This window comes from Salvelinus namaycush, chromosome 37 (assembly GCF_016432855.1).
Source record: "Salvelinus namaycush isolate Seneca chromosome 37, SaNama_1.0, whole genome shotgun sequence".
Lineage (NCBI taxonomy): Eukaryota > Metazoa > Chordata > Actinopteri > Salmoniformes > Salmonidae > Salvelinus > Salvelinus namaycush.
Window position 1 is genome coordinate 2,490,644 of NC_052343.1, and position 21,587 is coordinate 2,512,230.

Genomic DNA, 21,587 nt, shown 5'->3' on the forward strand with positions numbered 1-21,587 from the left:
CAGCATACTAAGTGGATTGAAACCGAGGAGATACACAGCAGCCATTTTGTCACAATGCCTCAACTGCAACAAATGGCCAAAGCTTTTTACCCCATTATTACCTCTTGATGGTAGCATCATAGTTGACAGATAACCTGCTAATAAACAGAAACTACACGAAGCAAAATGTCATAAAAACAACTCTGGTGGAAGGCAGCCAAGCCACTACAAGAGTAGAAGCAGGTGATAAATGCAGTGCGGTGTAGTTTATAGATGTGTGGTCCCACACTCCCCAGGTATAGGACAGGCAGTCATGTGGAGTGCCGTTGATCACTGCGACCTGATGTAATGTATTGCTTATTGTGTATAATTCAAATAGCCATCCATCTCCTGAGAGGCATTCCACTTGCATCAGGCCTTCCACAGTCATTATCAAATCAGTTAACATGATTATATGCAAATGACTCCACCCATCAGCGGCATCTACATATCAATTACGTTGACAGTGAGTTGTGTGCCACACACGTTATTATGGTAATACTCCAGAAATAGATTGCATTTAAGAAGCAGCGAGAGAAGGAACAAGTAAGTGAGAGAGAAGGGGGAACGAGAGGAGATGGAGAGGTTCGGTCCTCAGATCCCCTTCCCTCAAGGACTCGTGGCAATTCAACCAGATGCCGACTCAATTGGATCTTACATCCAAAACTTCTGAAGTATGTACAGTAGCACCCAAGTTACACAGGGCACTGCCTTTACAAACACATGGTGGTGGCTTAAACCCTCAAAGTGAAGAGCTGTAACAGTATATTTACCCCCAAGAAAGGCACTGAACCTTACAATGAAACCCCAGCATACGATAGAGAGCAACGTCAATTTGATGATGTCCAGTCATCAAGTTTATGATGTATGCCATTGTTTAACCTTCAGCAAAACAAGCTCAACATGTTTAAAGGGTTCTATTGTACAAGCTTTTTACTTTTGAGTTTTTCCCCATAGAGGGGATGTGGAATTGAATATGGGCAATGATATGATGAAACTGTTCTTGGTTCTCTTCTTGGAGAGCAAGACAAATAATGTGAATCCTTTTGACAAAACACATACTGCATAGTGACATGTCATGGATACCAAAGCAACTTTGAAAAACAAGATAAATCACTAAAGTATACTTAGAGACAACCAAGGTTCATGAAATCAATAATTTGCTAGTAACAGATGGCATTCATATTCTGACAATCTCTGAAACTCACTTAGATAATACCTTCGATGATACAGTGGTAGCAATACATGGTTATAAGATCTACAGAAAATACAGAAATGCCAATGGTGGAGGTGTGGCGGTTTATATTCAGAACCACATTCCTGTAAAGCTTAGAGAGGATCTCATGTTAAATACTGTTGAAGTAATATGGCTACAGGTTCATATATTTCACCTAAAGCCCATTCTGGTGGGAAGGTGCTATAGACCACCAAGTGCTAACATTCAGTATCTGGACAAATAAAATTAAATGTTATTGGTCACATACACATATTTATCAGATGTTATTGCGGGTGTAGTGAAATGCTTGTACATACATAACACCCCCAAAAAACGTACATTATTAGCACAGATAACGTGAGAAATGCTTGATAATGTATATGATATCAACAGAGAGGTATATTTTCTGGGTGATTTTAAATATTGACTGGCTTTCAACAGGCTACCACTAAAGAGAAATCTACTAACTTTTACTAGTGCCTGCAATCTGGTTCAGGTTATCAGTCAACCGACCAGGGTGGTTACAAACAGCACAGGAAGGAAATCATCAACATGTATTAATCACATCTTTACTAATGCTGCAGAAATTTGCTTGAAAGCAGTATCCAAATCCATCGGGCTGTAGTGATCACAATATAGTAGCCATATCTAGGAAAACCAAAGTTCCAAAGGTTGGGCCTAATATAGTGTATAAGAAGTCATACAATACATTTTTGGATTCCTATGTGGTTGATGTAAAGAATATTTGTTGGTCCGTGGTGTGTAATGACAAGGAACCAGACGCTGCACTTGACACATTTCTGAAATAGCTTATTCCAGTTACTAATAAGCATGCACCCACTAAGAAAATGACTGTAAAAATTATGAAAAGTTGTATGTATGAGATGGATGAGGCAAAAGTAATGGCAAATAAGTCTGGCTGCACAACCGTTTGGCAAACGAACTGCAAATTGAGAAATCATGTGACTAAACTGAATAAAATGAAAAATAAACTACACTATGAAACAAAGCTAAATGGCATAAAGAATGATGGTAAAAAGCTTTGGAGTACTTCATTCATAGAATCCGATGGCTCATTCATCACAAAACCCACTGATATTACCAACGACTAATACTTTTCTTATTGGTGAGATTATCAAACTTAAGCATGACATGCCAGCAATGAACGTTGACACTACACATTTAAGTATATCTGACCAAATTATGAAAGACAAGAATTGTCATTTTGAATTCTTTAAAGTGAGTGTGGAAGAGGTGAGGATAATAGCGGACGATATTGCCAATCCTATTTGCCACATCTTCAATTTAAGGCTACTGTGAAGTGTGTGCCCTCGGGCCTGGAGGGAAGCAAAAGTCATTCCCCTACGTAAGAATAGTAAAGCCCCCTTTACTGGCTCAAATAGCCAACCAATCAGCCTGTTACCAACCCTTAGTAAACTTTTGGAAAAAATTGTGTTTGACCAGATACAACGCTACTTTAAAGTAAATAAATTGACAACAGACTTTCAGCACGCTTATAGGGAAAGACATTCAACAAGCACAGCACTTACACAAATGACTGACGATTGGCTGAGAGAAACTGATGAAAAAAAAAGACTGTGGGGTCTGTTTTGTAGGACTTCAGTGAGGCTTTTGACATTATCGATCAGTCTCATGCTGGAAAAAAAATAATATATATATATATATTTTACTGTAAATATTTATCACATTCCTTATGTATGATCATATATTTTCTTACATTGAATGTTAATATTGTTTTCACCTCCTGTTTCAGGAAGTGATGTCACTGAGTACTGCTCTTATAAATGTGACATTCCACCCCCACCTGCGATATGGATGCCTGATGAAGACCTAAGGGTCGAAACATTGTTACAATAAAATTGCACGGCAGCATGAGCAGCAGTGTGTGGCGTTTCCCTTTCTGTTTTCCATACCATGAACATGCCCTCATAAAGTCCTGATAATCCAATCCATGTTAACGTCTTCCATTGCTTTAGACCCCTGCACTTTTGCCCTGAGGGTTGAAGGCTAAGCTTAATATAACAACGCTGTTCTCTCATCTAATTCATTATCTTTAATGGTTTAAAGAGCAACAGTCCCTCCAAATATTAGCAAGTATGTTGCATAGGGCCTAGTACAGTACGTGACTGTCCAAAGCCGTCTTGACACAAAACACAAGAAAATACCTTTCTTCTGTCCCTGTTTAGGTTGCTGCTGCTGCTTTCATGTCCTCGCCTGGACAACCTTTTTCATGAGATGATATTGATAAAAACGAACGGCCATGTTGACTCACTTGGGTCAAGGTGATGCCGCACGTTTGTTTGGGTGTGCTGCTGAGTGTGCCGCCTGTGTCTCAATTATGTTGTTAAACCGACAACCTTACTCATAGAGGTCCTCTTGTTGTCCCTGTCAAGTGACACTAATTATAAAGACAGTGCCGCCAGAAGGGGACACATTACCATACAGCCTGTGTGTGTCCCTGTGCCTTTGTTAATGTTGATGGGTTTGGATTTCTGAGCTTTAACTATCATTAGTTCAAATAGAGACATGAGGGGTGCCATAGCCCAGGGTTTACACCAGGAGTTGTCTGTAGGAGGAAGGGTTATGGTGGGTGAAATTAAGCTTGGGAGAGGCTGAGTGCAGGGAAAACGGTCACATGTGGCGAGAGAGCCGTGGATAAGCGGGTCGAGGTCAGGTCAAGTCAGGTCACGTTAAGGGAAAAATGTATTGCCAGTATCACTTAGTTTACTGCCTAGCAATAAAGATGTAATGTTTACCGAGAAGGAGGAGACTACACCCAAAGTGGGGTACATAAGGTTGAAGTCGGAAGTTTACATACACTTAGGTTGGAGTCATTAAAACTCATTTTTCAACCACTCCACAAATGTCTTGTTAACAAACTATAGTTTTGGCAAGTCGGTTAGGACATCTACTTTGTGCATGACACAAGTAATTTTTCCAACAATTGTTTACAGACATATTATTTCACTTATCATTCACTGTATCACTATTCCAGTGGGTCAGAAGTTTACATACACTAAGTTGACTGTGCCTTTAAACAGCTTGGAAAATGCCAGAAAATTATGTCATGGCTTTAGAAGCTTCTGATAGGCTAATTGACATCATTTGAGTCAATTGGAGGTGCACCTGTGGATGTATATCAAGGCCTACCTTCAAACTTAGTGCCTCTTTGCTTGACCTTATGGGAAAATCAAAAGAAATCAGCCAAGACCTCAGAAAAAAATGTAGACCTCCACAAGTCTGGTTCATTCTTGGGGGCAATTTCCAAATGCCTGAAGGTACCACGTTCATCTGTACAAACAATAGTACGCAAGTATAAACACCATGGAACCACGCAGCCGTCATACCGCTCAGGAAGGAGACGTTTTCTGTCTCCTAGAGATGAACGTACTTTGGTGCGAAAAGTGCAAATCAATTCCAGAACAACATTAACGGTGCTGGAGGAAACAGGTACAAAAGTATTTATATCCACAGTAAAACGAGTCCTATATCGACATAACCTGAAAGGCCGCTCAGCAAGGAAGAAGTCACTGCTCCAAAACCGCCATAAAATGTTGTGGGGGTGCTTTGCTGCAGGAGGGACTGGTGCACTTCACAAAATAGATGGCATCATGAGGGAGGACAATAATGTGGATATATTGAAGCAACATCTCAAGACATCAGTCAGGAAGTTAAAGCGTGGTCGCAAATAGTTCTTCCAAATGGACAATGACCCCAAGCATACTTCCAAAGTTTTGGAAAAATGGCTTAAGGACAAAAAAGTAAAGGTATTGGAGTGGCCATCACGAAGCCCTGACCTCAATCCCATAGAAAATGTGTGAGCAGAACTGAAAATGCATGTGCGAGCAAGGAGTTCTTCAAACCTGACTCAGTTACACCAGCTCTGTCAGGAGGAGTGGGCCAAAATTCACCCAACTTATTGTGGAAAGCTTGTGGAAGGCTACCTGACATGTTTGACTCAAATTAAACAATTTAAAATCAATGCTACCAAATACTATTTGAGTGTAGGTACACTTCTGACCCACTGGGAATGTGATGAAAGAAATAAAAGCTACTACTATTCTGACATTTCAAATTCTTAAAATAAAGTGGATGATCCTAAATGACCTACGACAGGGAATTTTTACTAGGATTAAATGTCAGGAATTGTGAAAAACTAAGTTAAAATGTATTTGGCTAAGGTGTATGTAAACTTCCGACTTCAACTGTATAACACCACTATTGTAACCATGTCTTTGTCGATTCAGCTGTCCGCTCCTTTGGGAAGAATACACTTGGTTTAAGCTTTGATAGTGTCTGTTAAGTTCTTACTCTGATAATTAGAACCTAACAATGTCAAGCCACTTCCTCTGCCCTCTGTCATTAAGAAGCGTTATGAGTGACATGGAGGGCCAGTCATCAACTAATCGTGTACAGGAAAGCAAGGTCACAAAGTGTCTCACACAAAAACTCTGAGAACATTCATATTAACCAAAATCTGGCTTAGAAGGTTTGTGTATGACCCTGACAAACATTGACCAATTAAAATTACAAATCTAGGTCAAAGTTCAATGTGAGGGAATGTACAAAGTAGAAATTGCCTCGATGAATACAGACATGCCCTCCCAGAAAACATGTCCACATTGGCACGATGTGGGCCCAACGGGGGTTCAAATATTGGCCCCATGTTGGCTGACAATATTGGGCCAATGCGCCTTTGCTCATCAGCTCCATGTTGGCCCCCAAGGCATTTGCCCAGTGTGGCCCAATGTGGGCAGCCCATATTACTGCACTGTCGGAGCTAGAAGCACAAGCATTTCGCTACACCTGCAATAACATGTGTATATGCTAAACATGTGTATGTGACCAATAACATTTGATATCTTGTGAAGGCAGCCCTCACTTTGCCTGAAATAAGCCAATCTTTTTTCAGCAAACATGCCCACATTGGAATGATGTGGGCCCAATGCAGCCTAGAATATTGGCCCATGTAGGCTGCCCACATTGGGCCAATGCACCTATGATTTGATGGGAATGTATTTATTAATTACATTTTAATGTAATGAATAAATTGCATAATTTGCAAGCCATAAGTATTTCTGGAAAGTGATCCATTGTTTCAGAAAATCAACCAAGTTGTGACAGCCATACATATACACTGAGTGTACAAAACATTAAGAACACCTTCCTATGCAGGGAAAATGTATTTATTTTATCAGGCCTCGGTGAATACTAAATATCATCTCATTTGGCATGAGCTAATGAGGCTACAGTCCCCTCAGATAGATAAACAGTCCTCTCAAGCAAGAAGACATAAAACAAATGAATTGAATTACCTTTAGAGAAAAGGAAATGCCTTGGTGTCAACCCAGGACCTCTTTATCTTCCTGCTAATATACTTTATCAACGTCGCGTCCTGGAGTTGTATAACAGAGCATCATTTCCCATAGACTTGGAGGGTTTATGTGCTGCTTTTCCCATTAGGTTTAGATTTAGTCAGCCAGGTCCGATTTACACCCCCATCTATTTGCTTATTACCTCTGGCTTTCAGCAGCACCCAAAAATGTACACACACGTTGTACCTCTCTTCTTCTCTACACGACCCTCCAAAGACAAACAGGGAGGCATTATTATTTCAGAAGGAACCTGGAGCATTCCTTACAGGCAGATAGCTCACAGGTCTTCAGATGAGATGGTAAATTAAATCGCCACCCTTCAGGCAACCACTGAAAGCCTCTAGTATGTGTGTTCAGTATTCCAAAGCTTCATTCCCCAACGTGATTGCGAGATTGTCGGTTTTGTTTGCCCTAAAAACTAAAAAGTATTACTTCTGTTTGTCTGCGGTATATTTTTACTGTGCTTCCGTGGTGACATAACATTTCTTATTTTGACAGACATTGCAGACAAGGCATTGATCAGCACGGCAACATTATGCAAAGCAGCAAAGCAATTCAAGCAATTTCATGCAAAAGTCACCACTGTTTTCTTATGTGATGCAAATATGTTTCCCAATACTGAAGTTGTCTTTCTGTAAATGTTGACTTAAATTGAAAAATACACTTCACTGCAGGGAGATATTTGTTTCTTTGATTATTTTCATCAAAGGCCTTTCCATTTGGAGGATAGGTGTATTCTTGTTTCTAGAGTGTTTTTCACTGTAGCTCCTATACAGTGGTGTAACTTAAGTAAACGTACTTTAAAAGTACTACTTTTGGGGTATCTGTACTTTACTACATATTTTTGACTACTTTTACTTTACTACATTCCAAAAGAAAATAATGTACTTTTTACTCCATCCTTTTTACCTGACACCCAGAAGTACTCGTTACATTTTGAATGCTGAGCAGGACAGGAAATGGTCCAATTCGAGACAACACATGGGCATCCCTTCTGCCTCTGATCTGGCGGACTCACTAAACACACATGCATCTTTTGTAAATTATGTCTGAGTGTTGGAGTGTGCCCCGTTCCGTAAATGTAAAAAAACAAGAAAATGGTGTTGTCCGCTATGCTTAATATAAGGAATTAAAAATTATTTATACTTTCACTTCTGATAATTAAGTATATTTTAGCATTTATGTTTACTTTTGATACATAAGTATATTTAGAACAAAATACTTCGACTTTTACTCAAGTAGTATTATACTGGGTGACTTTTACTTGAGTAACTTTCTGTTAAGGTATCTATACTTTTACTCAAGTTTGACAATTGAGAACTTTTTCCACCACTGCTCCTATAGCCAGTTTACTATTGTGGACATTGCTGGTACCTCTCAAAACTATTTAATAATTGTATCTGGACGTGGATGGAAGAACTTAACATTAAAAAGGTCAGGTTAAGGTTCAAAGATCAGGAGACGCAATCATATCGTACAATCTTTTTCTGTTTTACAAAACAAAGCAACTCACAAAAGCACCAACCCCTCAATTACTCGGCAGAAACGTCTGTTCCCTATCCTCTACTCTAAAACAATCCCCTACAAATATATAGGTAAACAAATTACAGCACCATTTCCAGAATGATGTATGTGTTTATTAAGGATCCCCATTACTCTTCCTGGGGTCCAGCAACATTAAGACCGATACATACAATTTAAAATATTACATGACCTTACATTTCATAACACTTTACCCAATATATTTAGTGTGTTCCCTCAGGCCACTACACCCCTATATCACATACGTACAATACAACATCCATGTGTACGTGTGTGTCGAGTGCGTATCTTATCATGTGTACAGTATGTGTGTCTGTGCCTGTTTGTGACTCTTCACAGTCCCCGCTGTTCTACAAGATGCATTATTATCTGTTTTTTAATTCTGATTCTACTGCTTGCATCAGTTACCTGATGTGGAATAGAGTTCCATGTAGCCATGGCTCTATGTAGTACTGTGCACCTCCCTTGCCTTGTTGATAGTGTAGTTAAAAAGGCAGAGAAGAGATTTATTACAAACAGCATTCTTCCCATCTTCATCAGAGTGCGCAGCTGAACATTGCATGCTGTAAAACACTTGGTTTGTTATTTTTGATTGAAACAAAACTGATATTCATTAAATACGAATAAGGAACTTGTTTTTGCATGGATTCCGCGACATGGTTAGCTTTTAACAGCTAGGACTGCAATTCCTTGTCCCGGAACACCACTTGACAGACAGGTTGAAGCCTGCTTGACAGAGACGCTAAGCTATTAGCCATCAAGCTGCTAGCCATCAATAGTTTGCTCGTAACATGACATTAATATTCTGACTCTGAAACTCAGATAATACCTTTGATGATACAGTGGTAGCAATACAAGGTTATAACAAACGTTTTACCAGCAGCAGACTATGATCAATAATGTCAAAAGCTGCACTGAAGTCTGACAAGACAGCCCCCGCAATCATTGTATCATCAATTTCTCTCAGCCAATCATCAGTCATCAGTGCTGTGCTTGTTGATTGTCCTTCCCTATAAGTGTGATGAAAGTCTGGTTAGAGCCAGTTTGTTTACTGTGAAATAGCATTGTATCTGGTCAAACACCATTTTTTACAGAAGTTTACTAAGGGTTGGTAACAGGCTGATTGGTCGGCTATTTGAGCCTGTAAAGAGTGCTTTACTGTTCTTGGGTAGCGGAATGACTTTAGCTTCCCTCCAGGCCTGAGGGCACACACTTTCTAGTAGGCTTAAATTGAAGATGTGGCAAATAGGAGTAGCAATATCGTCCGCTATTATCCTCAATTGTTTTCCATCTCGATTATCAGACCCCGGTGGCTTGTCATTGTTGACAGACAACAATATTTTTTCACCACTTCCACACTGACTTTACAGAACTCAAAAGTACAATTCTTGTATTCCCACACAAGAAACATTAGTAACTTTCAAAAAGATAAACACCACCGTTAAAAAGTTTGGGGTCACTTAGAAATGTCCTTGTTTTTGAAAGAAAAACAATTTTTTTGTCAATTAAAATGACATCAAATTGATCAGAAATACAGTGTAGACATTGTTAATGTTGTAAATTACTATTGTAGCTGGTAACGGCAGATTTATTTATGGAATATCTACATAGGCGTACGAAGGCCCGTTATCAGCAACCATCACTCCTGTGTTCCAATGGCACGTTGTGTTAGCTAATCCAAGTTTATCATTTTAAAAAGCAAATTGATCATTAGAAAACCCTTTTGCAATTATGTTAGCACATCTGAAAACTGTTGTGCTAATTAAAGCAGCAATAAAACTGACCTTCTTTAGACTAGTTGAGTATCATCATTTGTGGTTTGATTACAGGCTCAAAATGGCCAGAAACAAAGACCTTCTTCTGAAATTTGTCAGTCTATTCTTGTTCTGAGAAATGAAGGTTATTCCATGCGAGAAATTGACAAGAAACTGAAGATCTCGTACAACGCTGTGTACTACTCCCTTCACAGAACAGCGCAAAGTGTCTCTAACCAGAATAGAAAGAGGAGTGGGAGGCCCCGGTGCACTACTGAGCAAGAGGACAAGTACGTTAGAGTGTCTAGTTTGAGAAACAGACACCTCACAAGTCCTCAAATGGCAGCTTCATTAAATAGTACCCGCAAAACACCAGTCTCAATGTCAACAGTGAAGAGGCGACTCCGAGATGCTGGCCTTCTAGGCAGAGTTGCAAAGAAAAAGCCATATCTCAGGCCAGATTAAAATGGGCAAAATAACACAGACACTGGACAGAAGAAGATTGGGAAAAAGTGTTATGGACAGACAAATCTAAGTTTGAGGTGTTCGGATCACAAAGAAGAACATTCGTAGGACGCAGAACATTTTTAAAGATGCTGGAGGAGTGCTTGATGCCATCTGTCAAGCATGGTGGAGGCAATGTGATGGTCTGGGGGTGCTTTGGTGGTGGTAAAGTGGGAGATTTGTACAGGGTAAAAGGGATCTTGAAGAAGGAAGCTATCACTCCATTTTGCAACGCCATGCCATACCCTGTGAACGCTGCTTAATTGGAGCCAATTTCCTCCTACAACAGGACAAAGACCCAAAACACAGCTCTAAACTATGCAATAACTACTTAGGGAAGAAGCAGTCAGCTGGTATTCTGTCTATAATGGAGTGGCCAGCACAGTCACCGGATCTCAACCCTATTGAGCTGTTGTGGGAGCAGCTTGACCGTATGGTACGTAAGAAGTGACCATCAAGCCAATCCAACTTGTGGGAGGTGCTTCAGGAAGCATGGGGTGAAATCTCTTCAGATTACCTCAAATTGACAACTAGAATGCCAAAGGTCTGCAAGGCTGTAATTGCTGCAAATGGAGGACTCTTTGACAAAAGCAAAGTTTGAAGTACAATTATTATTTCAATTAAAATTCATTATTTATAACATTGTAAACGTCTTGACTATATTTTCCTATTAATTTTGCACATTTCCAAGTGAATCCAAACTTTTGAACGGTAGTTTACATTCTGTTCTCAGCCTCAACAAAACTCTCTCCGTGTTTGGGTGTGTTGGCCACGCCCACTAATTGGCCACACCTGATCTTAATGAGTGCTGGTTTCCTTTGAAAAATACTCAAATGAACAGCTTTGTATGACTGAGAAAAAAACATGGCATGCTACAGTAGCTCCATCCTGGTGGTGCAGAGGACTAATTCCATGGACAGACAGCAGATCATAAGTTTGAATCTCACTGATGCCGTGTCAGCTGATTAATGCCTAAGTAAATACATTTCCATGTATCCTATCTGTGCTTGGAGTTCAAAACAGTTAACCCAAACTAAACTAGCAGTGTTATGAAAAGTCTTATAGAAACATGTTCTCAGAATGTTATTTAATTCCTTCAAATAACCTATAATTTCCATTCATAAAACCAAAACTTTTTCTTTCAGGGAACCATAGAAAAACTCTCAGAACCTCCCTGCAACCAAAAAAATGGACTTTCCCAAAACATATGGCTCCGTTCCCAGAACCAATAGGTACATCAAGGACAACAACCACCCGAGCCACTTCCTGTTCACCCCGCTATCATCCAGAAGGCGAGGTCAGTACAGGTGCATCGAAGCTGGGACCGAGAGACTGAAAAACAGCTTCTATCTCAAGGCCATCAGACTGCTAAACAGCAATCACTAACTCAGAGAGGCTGCTGCCTACATTGAGACCCAATCACTGGACACTTTAATAAATGGATCACTAGTCACTTTAAACAATACCACTCTAAATAATGCCACTTTAATAATGTATAACATATCTTACGTTACTCATACCACATGTATATACTGTATTTTATACCATCTCCTGCACATTGACTATGCCGCTCGGCCATCGCTCATCTATATACTTATATGTACATATTCTCATTCACCCCTTTAGATTTTAGATGTGTGTATTAGGTAGTTGTTCGTGAAATGTTAGATTACTTGTTAGATATCACTGCACTGTTGGAACTAGAAGCACAAGCATTTCGCTACACTCGCATTAACATCTGCTAACCATGTGCATGTGACCAATAAAATTTGATTTGAAAGCAAAAACGTACATTCCCATAACTTCCAAGGAACCTTCCAAGGAACCAAATCGGCTAGCGGGGTCTTTCCCCATCTCTTTTCTCAAGAAAAGCAAAGCAATCACTTTTACCATGCTCAACATTAAGTTCTATTCAATTCTATTCTTATCTTGAACAAGTATGTATGTCACGACAGACAGTCCTGTCATACATTCATCTAATAAAGTCTGATTCATCTCTTCTGGAAGGTCATAACTAAAGAAACCCAGGATCTGTGCGTTTCTGGTATGACTCTTCATATAAGTGGTGTCTGTCCAGCCCAGTCCTCGACTCTCAATCCTTCTTACATCCAGCTGTGAAAGTGATACTTACACTGACTGATTATTTAATTTTCTTTGACAAAACGTTAAACTATTTCATGACTCAGTAACAGTTTATCCATGTTCGTCATGGGGCGCACATACAGTACTATATGCCTGTAGGCATATTAGTCTCTAGCACATTTCAGAAGGAAAATGAAAATGATAAACAGCTTAAACAGGAGAAATGCTTATATTAAATTCGTCCTCCCTCATTCCTTCCACAAGCTTTCCCTCTACATTGAAAAATCCTGATTTCTCCTGTGAGAGACCACAGGCAATGTTTGCAAATCTTCCCTGGGCACCAATGTCTCAGCCGAGAAAGTTAATACCGGCCCACTGTAAATAGCCTTATCTCATAAACACAAGTTATCCTCCACCTTACCTTCTCTGCCCTGATGGTGGATTGTTACAGTAAACTCCTGATGTGATATACAAGGATATGAGACAACTTACACAGACTGCAAACCTGAGTAAACTGCCTTCCTGATAATAAGTAATTGTGCCGGAGAGGATGGCTGCCGTTTTACTGGCTCTTAACCAACTGTGCTATTTTGTTGGTCTTTTCGCATTGTTTGTAACTTGTTTTGTACATAATGTTGCTGCTACCGTCTCTTATGACCGAAAAGAGCTTCTGGACATCAGAACAGCGATTACTCACCTTGAATTGATGAAGAACTTTTCTTTAATGAGTCGGACGAAAGGGATTTACTCCAGACACCCGAACAGGCCCTCATCCCCGTCATTCGCAGGAGAAAGAGACTGAGATTTCGCAGAATGAGATCGCAAGACAAAGGGTGGCGGTCTATGTATATTTGAAAACAACAGCTGGTGCACGATATCTCAGGAAGTCTCAAGGTTTTGCTCACCTGAGGCAGTGTATATCATGATAAGCTGTAGACCACACTATCTACCTAGAGAGTTTATCTGTATTGTTCGTAGCTGTCTACATAGCACCACAGACCGATGCTAGCACTAAGACCGCACTCAATGAGCTGTAAACCACCATAAGCAAACAGGAAATAGCTCTTCCACAGGCGACACTCCTAGTGGCCGGGGACTTTAATGCAGGGAAACTTAAATCCGTTTAAATTCATTTCTAATCACCATGTTAAATGTGCAACCAGAGGGGAAAAAAAGTCTACACCACCTGTACTCCACACACAGAGACGCCCACAAAGCTCTCCCTCGCCCTCCATTTGGCAAATCTGACCATAATTCTATCCTGCTATAAGCAAAATTTCAAGCAGGAAGCACCAGTGACTCAGACAATAAAAAAGTGGTCAGATGAAGCAGATGCTTTACTACCGGACTATTTTGCTAGCACAGACTGGAATATGTTCCGGGATTCTTCCGATGGCATCGAGGACATCATCCCCACAGTGACTGTACGTACATACCCCAACCAGAACCCATGAATTACAGGCAACGTCCGCACTGAGCTAAAGGGTAGAGCTGTCGCTTTCAAGGAGCGGGACTCTAACCCGGAAGCTTATAAGAAATCCTGCTATGCCCTCCAAAAACCAATCAAACAGGCAAAGTGTCAATACAGGACTAAGACCGAATCGTACTACACTGGCTACGACGCTCGTCGGATGTGGCAGGGCTTGCAAACTATTACAGACTACAAAGGGAAACACAGCCGAGAGCTGCCCAGTGACACAAGCTGCCCAGTGACACAGAGACCTGACCGTGTGGTGCAAGGACAACAACCTCTCCCTCAACGTGATCAAGACTACAGGAAAAGGAGGACCGAGCACGCCCCCATTCTCATCGACGGAGCTGTAGTGGAGCAGGTTGAGAGCTTCAAGTTCCTTGGCGTCCACATCACCAACAAACGAACAGGGTCCAAGCACGCCAAGACAGTCGTGAAGAGGGCACAACAAAACCTATTCCCTTTCAGGAGACTGAAAAGATTTGACATGGGTCCTCAGATCCTAAAAAGGTTCTACAGCTGCACCATCGAGAGCATCCTGACGGGTTGCATCATTGCTTGGTATGGCAACTGCTCGGCCTCTGACCGCAAGGCACTACAGAGGGTAGTGCGTACAGCCCTGTACATCACTGGGGCCAAGCTTCCTGCCATCCAGGATCTCTATACCAGGCAGTGTCAGAGGATGGCCCTAAAAATAGTCAAAGATTCCATCCACCCTAGTCATAGACTGTTCTCTCTGCTACCGCACGGCAAGCGGTACCGGAGCGCCAAGTCTAGGTCCAAGAGGCTTCTAAACAGCTTCTACCCCCAAGCCATAAGACTCTTGAACATCTAATCAAATGGCTACCCACACTATTTGCATTGCCCCCCCCCCCCCACGCTGCTGCTACTCTGTTATTATCTATGCATAGTCACTTTATTAACTCTACCTACATGTACATATTACCTCAATTACCTCGACTAACCGGTGCCCCCACACATTGACTCTGTACCGGTACCCCCTGTATATAGTCTCACTATTGTTATTTTACTGCTGCTCTTTAATTATTTTTTTACTTTTATTTCTTACTTTTTTAGGTATTTTCTTAAAACTGCATTGTTGGTTAAGAGCTTGTAAGTAAGCATTTCACTGTAAGGTTGTACCTGTTGTATTCCGCGCTTGTCACAAATAAAATGTGATTTCCTTGCATTGCTCCGTTCTAGGATCCCATGTATACCATGGTATTTTCACGGTGCTATTTCAGATGTATAATACGAGCTAATATACTACCTTACATCTTGCCATGGGTGTGACCCAGATAAAAGGAGCCTGGGTGAGTAAACTCACGTATCTGTCTTGGTTCTTGGTCGATAATGTGTTCCCAAAGCTGTCTCGTTCCTCTTTGTCACCTGCCTGCCTGACTTCACCCCCGCTTATAGTTTCACTGAAGGCCCCAGATTGGTGTAAATGTCATCCGGTTTTAATTCAAATGGAAGGGGAACGTATTAATTATCACAACGCCTGCGCTAAATTGGATGGTGTCTGATGGCAGCAGATGACTAGAATGTGAATGAAAAGTTTAGTATTTATATTTATTGTGGATCCCCATTGCCAAGGCAGCAGCTACTCTTCCAGGAGTCCAGCAAAATGAAGGCAGTTTATACCATTTTAAAAACATGACAATACATTCACAGACTGTGTGACCTCAGGCCCCTACTCTACCACTACCACATGTATACAGTACAAAATCCATGTGTACTTGTGTGTACAGTGAGTGTGCTGTCAAGAAGGTAGAGCAGCGCCTTATCATGGACATACTTCTCCCCATCTTAGCTACTGTTGTGACAATATCTTTTGACCACGACAGTTTACAATCCAGGTTGACTCCAAGCAGTTAAGTCAACTTGCTCAATTTCCACATGTTTTATTCCAAGATTAGTTGAGGTTTAGGGTTTAGTGAATGATTTGTCCCAAATACAATGCTTTTAGTTTTAGAAATATTTAGGACTAAGTTATTCCTTGCAACCCACTCAAACTAACTGCAACTCTTTGTTAAGTAATTTCAGTCGCTGTAGTAGCTGACATGTATAGTGTTGAGTCATTCGCATACATAGACACTGCTTCCTCAAAGCCAGTGGCAATTCATTAGTAAAGATTGAAAAAAGTAATGGGCCTAGGTGATACTACCTGGATTATGTTGGAGAGGCTTCCATTAAAGAACACCCTCTCTGTTCTGTTAGACAGGTAACTCTTTATCCACAATAAAGCAGGGGGTGTAAATCCATAACACATACGTTTGCCAGCCGCAGACTGTGATCGATAATGTCAAAAGCCGCACTGAAGTCTAACACAACAGCCTCCACAATATTTTTTATCATCAATTTCTTTCAGCCAATCATCAGTCATTTGTGTAAGTGCTGTGCTTGTTGAATGTCCTTCTCTATAAGCATGCTGAAAGTTTGTTCCAAAAGTTTACTACGGGTTGGTATAACAGGCTGATTGGTCGGCTATTTGAGCAGGTAAATGGGGATTTACTATTCTTTGGAAGCGGAATGGCATTTGCTTCCCTCCAAGCCTGGTGGCACACACATTCTAGTAGGCTTAAATTGAAAATATGGCAAATACGAGTGGCAATATTGTCCACTATTATCCTCAGTAATTTTCCATCCAAGTTGTCAGACCCCGGTGGCTTGTCATTGTTATTAGACAACAATTATTTTTTCACCTCTTCCACACTCACTTTACAGAATTTAAAATTACAATGCTTGTCTTTCAGAATTTGGTCAGATATACTTGGATGTATAGTGTCAGCATTTGTTGCTGGCATGTCATGCCTAAATTTGCTAATCTTGCCAATGAAAAAAATCATTAAAGTAATTGGCAATATCAGTTGGTTTTGTGAGGATTGAGCCATCTGATTCAATGAATGATAGTTGAGTTTGCCTTTTTTCCTAGAATTTCATTTAAGGTGCTCCAAAGCTTTTTACGAAATAATTATTTATTTCATTTATCTTTGTTTCTGTCACACCCTGATCTGTTTCACCTGTCTTTGTGCTTGTCTCCACCCCCTCCAGGTGTCGCACATCTTTCCCATTATCCCCAGTGTATTTATACCTGTGTTCTCTGTTTGTCTATTGCCAGTTGTTTTGTGAAACCTACCAGTGTTTGTCCCCTTGCTCCTGTTTGTTCTTGTTGCTGTTTTATAGTCTTTCCCGGTTTTGACCTTTCTGCCTGCCCTGACCCTGAGCCTGCCTGCTGTTCTATATCTTGCCACACCTCTCTGGATTATTGACCCCTGCCTGCCCTGACCCTGAGACTACCTGCTGTTCTGGACGTGTTGAACCCTTTCTGGATTACTGACCTCTGCCTGCCCTTGACCTGTTCTTTGCCTGCCCCTGTACTAGAAATAAACTTTTGTTACTTCGACACTGTCTGCATCTGGGTCATACCTGAAACCTGATAGTTTCATAGTGTAGTTTCTTCTTCTTTTTATTCAGTTTAGTCACATGATTCCTCAATATGCAATACGTTTTCCCAATTGGTTGTGCAGCCAGACTTATTTGTCATTTATTTTGCCTCATCCCTCTCAACTGTACAATTTTTAAATTCCTCATCAATTCATGGGGATTTAACAGTTTTTACAGTCATTTTCTTAACTTCTCTGAGATAAGTGGCAGTATTTTCACGTCTGGATGAAAAGCGTGTCTAAAGGAAACTGCCTGCTACTCAGAACCTAAGATATGCATATTATTAGTAGATTTGGATAGAAAATACTCTGAAGGTTCTAAAACTGTTTGAATCATATCTGAGTATAACAGAACCTATTTGGCAGGCGAAACCCCGAGGACAAACCATATATATATTTAATTTTTTGAGGTCACTCTCTTTTCAATGTGTTTTCATTGGGAATCCAGATTTCTAAGGGACCTTCTTGCAGTTCCTATCGCTTTCACTGGATGTCAACAATCTTTAGAAATTGGTTGAGGTTGTTCCTTTGAGAAATTAAAAAGTAACACTGTTCAGAACGAGGGTAGAGAGATGTGTACTCTTTGTTAGAGGCGTGTGACCTGAAAGCTAGCTACACTTTGTTTTCCTCCGGTATTGAACACAGATCATCCCGTATTCAATTTTATCGATTATTCACATAAAAAATACCTAAAGTTGTATTACAAAAGTAGTTTGAAATGTTTGGACAAAGCTTACAGGTAACCTTTAACCATTTGTGATGTTTATGGGACATATTGGAGTGCCAACAGAAGAAGCTCGTCAAAGGCATGAATTATATCTTTATTTCTGCCATTTGTGTCGCGCCTGGAGGGTTGAAATATGATGGTCTGTGTTTGTTTGCTTGGGTGCTATCCTCAGATAATAGCATCGTTTGCTTTCGCCGTAAAGCATTTTTGAAATCTGACGTTGGCTGGATTCACAACAAGCGTAGCTTTAATTTGGTATATTGAATGTGTGATTTCAAAGTTTAATTTTTATAGTAATTTATTTGAATTTGGCGCTCTGCATTTTCACTGGATGTTGGCCAGTTGGGACGCTAGCGTCCCACATATCCCAGAGAGGTTAATGGCTGCATGCTTATTAGCAACTGGAATAAGCAATTTCATAAATGTCAAGTGCAGTGTCTGTTTTCTCCTCATTACACACCACAGACCAACATATATTATTTTAATTAATAACATAGGAATCACTACAAAACTTATTGTATGACCTCTTATGACCTCTCATTCCTGTGCAGTTTGTAACTACCCTGGTAGGTTGATTGATAACCTGAACCAGGTTGCAGGCACTGGTTACAGTTTGAAGCTTGTTCTTGAGTGGGCAGCTTGATGAGAGCCAGTCAATAGTTAAATCACCCAGAAAATATACTTCTCTGTTGATATCACATACATTATCAAGCATTTCACACATTAACCAGATATTGACTGTTAGCACTTGGTGGTCTGTAGCAGCTTCCCACCAGAATGGGCTTTAGGTGAGGCAGATGAACCTGTACCCATATTACTTCAACATTATTTAACATGAGATCCTCTCTAATCTGTACAGGGAATGTGGTTCTGAATATAGACAGCAACACCTCCACCATTGGCATTTCTATATTTTCTGTAAATGTTATAACCTTGTGTTACTACCACTGTATCATCAAAAATATTATCTAAGTGAGTTGCAGAGATAGAATATGAATGTCATCTGTTACTAGCAAATGATTGACTTCATGAGCTTTACTGGGAAGCTTAGCAGCAGTAGATGTGCTCATGTTCTTTATGTTAGTGCAGGGTGAGCTGCTCACTGTGGAGTTCCTCCTAGGATACAGAGATATGCAGTTTAACAGTTTGGGATCGTTGGATTTATAAATTATGAATGTAATGTGCGTGTTGCTTGGTGGTATGAAGTGATTTCATGTCAATCAGCATTGTGATTTTTTTAAAAGTGCCTTCACTTCATCTCCCTTTAGGAATTTTTGGACCTTCTTCAGTGTGACTGTCGTCTCCATCCATCGTAGTGAGTCTTATCATTTTGTCGTCTGTCTCTCAGCACAGCTCATGTTATCTTTCGTAATATCTATTTTTTCTTTCAGCCAACCATTTATTCTGTCACTTTATCTCATATTCTATTATGTAGTTATGGTGTCTTAGGGGGTTTTCGTCCAAGTTAATTCTGCTTCTCTAACTTCACACCGAATCCCATTAATAGAATAGGAAGGCATCCACACTTTGGAGTGTTTCCTAAACACTCCCAGCTTCTGGACAGCTTCAGCATTTCATTTGAACGAACATGCACGTGCGAACACGCACAAAGACTGTAAATCACACCTAAGAAGAGCGGGCACTGGCTGCTTAGCAAGACAATGTGTATGTCGTTGGCTGGGAGGAGAACATCCCACATTAAGACTTGAGAAGTCTCATACTACCCCAGTCCTTGTTTCTTATGCTTTCTGATACAGATACCCCATCCACAAAGTGAAAGTGATACTTGCGTTAGATACCATAGTGGATACCAGGATAGCACCAAATAAAACGTTAATACTCTGAAGCGTAATAAGAGCAGGGACTCACCACGCAGGAGGTCAGAAGAGGCGTAGGGCGAGTTGTGTGTCCGGAAGAGCTGCCAGTCAAAGTCATCGTCCTCGCCTTGGGTGAAGTCACACAGACTGGGCTCAGAATCCTCATCAAAGGTGCAGCCTGCTGCCGAGGAAAGAGAGAAAAGGAGATGACATTAAGTGGGAGGTCACACATGATGTTGAAGTCAATGTCATTCAATATCAAGGGATGAATGGATTATATTTGTTAATGGCTTGCACATAATCACATTTAATTTGAATTCCTAGGAATCATAGATTTTGCCCAAGATGGACACACGTTTCAGCCATGGCCACCATGAATCAGTATTTGCATCTTATTTGTATTTCACTTGTGATAACATGAAGCTCCATAGAGAATAAAGGGGTTGCTGCAGTACTGTAGGTGAGAACCCACCATCAACCCCCAACCACACCTGCCTTCACTTCAGAAACGTTCCACTATAGTTATTATTCCAGTGTTCTTGTGTAGTGGCTTGTTTGGGCAATATTTCACTACGATATCCCCTCTGATCCTCTTTCTATTACTGAGATGGGACAGATGCCAGACAACCAACTGAGAAATCCATTTCCCACTTCACCCAGACACTAATAGCCAGGCGCAATGCAATCTGTACTCCACTCCAGCCCCCCTGACGCTCTCACTCACCAACACACTAAGGTTGTTAAAAGTAAACTAAAACTGAAAACTGATCTTGAAAAAACTATTTGTAAACTGAAATAAAATAATGAACAAACCCGTTTGAAAAACAGACTATACTGAAACCATTATCTTTGAATCAAAAAGTATTTTAAATAAAAGCCATTATGAATTAGATTAGGCTTCTTTTGTAATGTTTTTTTTGTAATGGGGTTTTCAAGCTTCTGAATCTGGCAGGTCTCATTAAGATTGACTTTATAATTTCAAGATAGACTCGGCGAGATGACGTTGCCATGAACAGCACCGTAGATATTGGTTGGGAGCGTTTGAGTGGTAAGGCTAAAGCAACTGACTGTAGAAGAAAGTTGAGGAGTAAAGTCAGGGGAGGTGCATCTGCCGAAAGTCAGACACTAATGTGGTTTTCCAACAGCATGGCTCAGCTCAACATGGCAGTGTTGCCATTGTTTATAATGTTGAAAACAAACATGCATCTAACCGTCATATTACACGCACTCACAAACTGAAACCATAACATAAAATTGTGTGTGTACAGTCGTGGCCAAAAGTTTTGAGAATGACACAAATATTCATTTTCACAAAGTCTGCTGCCTCAGTTTGTATGATGGCAATTTGCATATACTCCAGAATGTTATGAAGAGTGATCAGATGAATTGGAATTAATTGCAAAGTCCCTCTTTGCCATGCAAATGAACTGAATTGCCCAAAAAAACATTTCCACTGCATTTCAGCCCTGCCACAAAAGGACCAGCTGACATCATGTCAGTGATTCTCTCGTTAATACTGCCCCTGCAGCCCAAAGAGGTTGAGTAGCCTGGATAAAAGGTGCCCATTTCAAACGGCCTCGTACTCAATTCTTGCTCGTACAATATGCATATTAT

The 21,587-nt window shown here is 40.5% G+C and overlaps 1 protein-coding gene across 1 annotated transcript in view; it reads right to left on the reverse strand.

The window, feature by feature from the left end:
* ptprub (protein tyrosine phosphatase receptor type Ub) overlaps positions 1-20,402 on the reverse strand; it is a 259,721-nt gene extending 239,319 nt beyond the window's left edge. The window contains exons 1-2 of the mRNA XM_038977378.1: positions 20,381-20,402; positions 20,026-20,154 (exon numbers count right to left, since the gene is read on the reverse strand). Coding sequence (XP_038833306.1) covers positions 20,026-20,154; positions 20,381-20,402 — 151 coding nt within the window. The remainder of the gene's footprint in view (positions 1-20,025; positions 20,155-20,380) is intronic.
* Between the last annotated feature and the right edge of the window lie 1,185 nt (positions 20,403-21,587).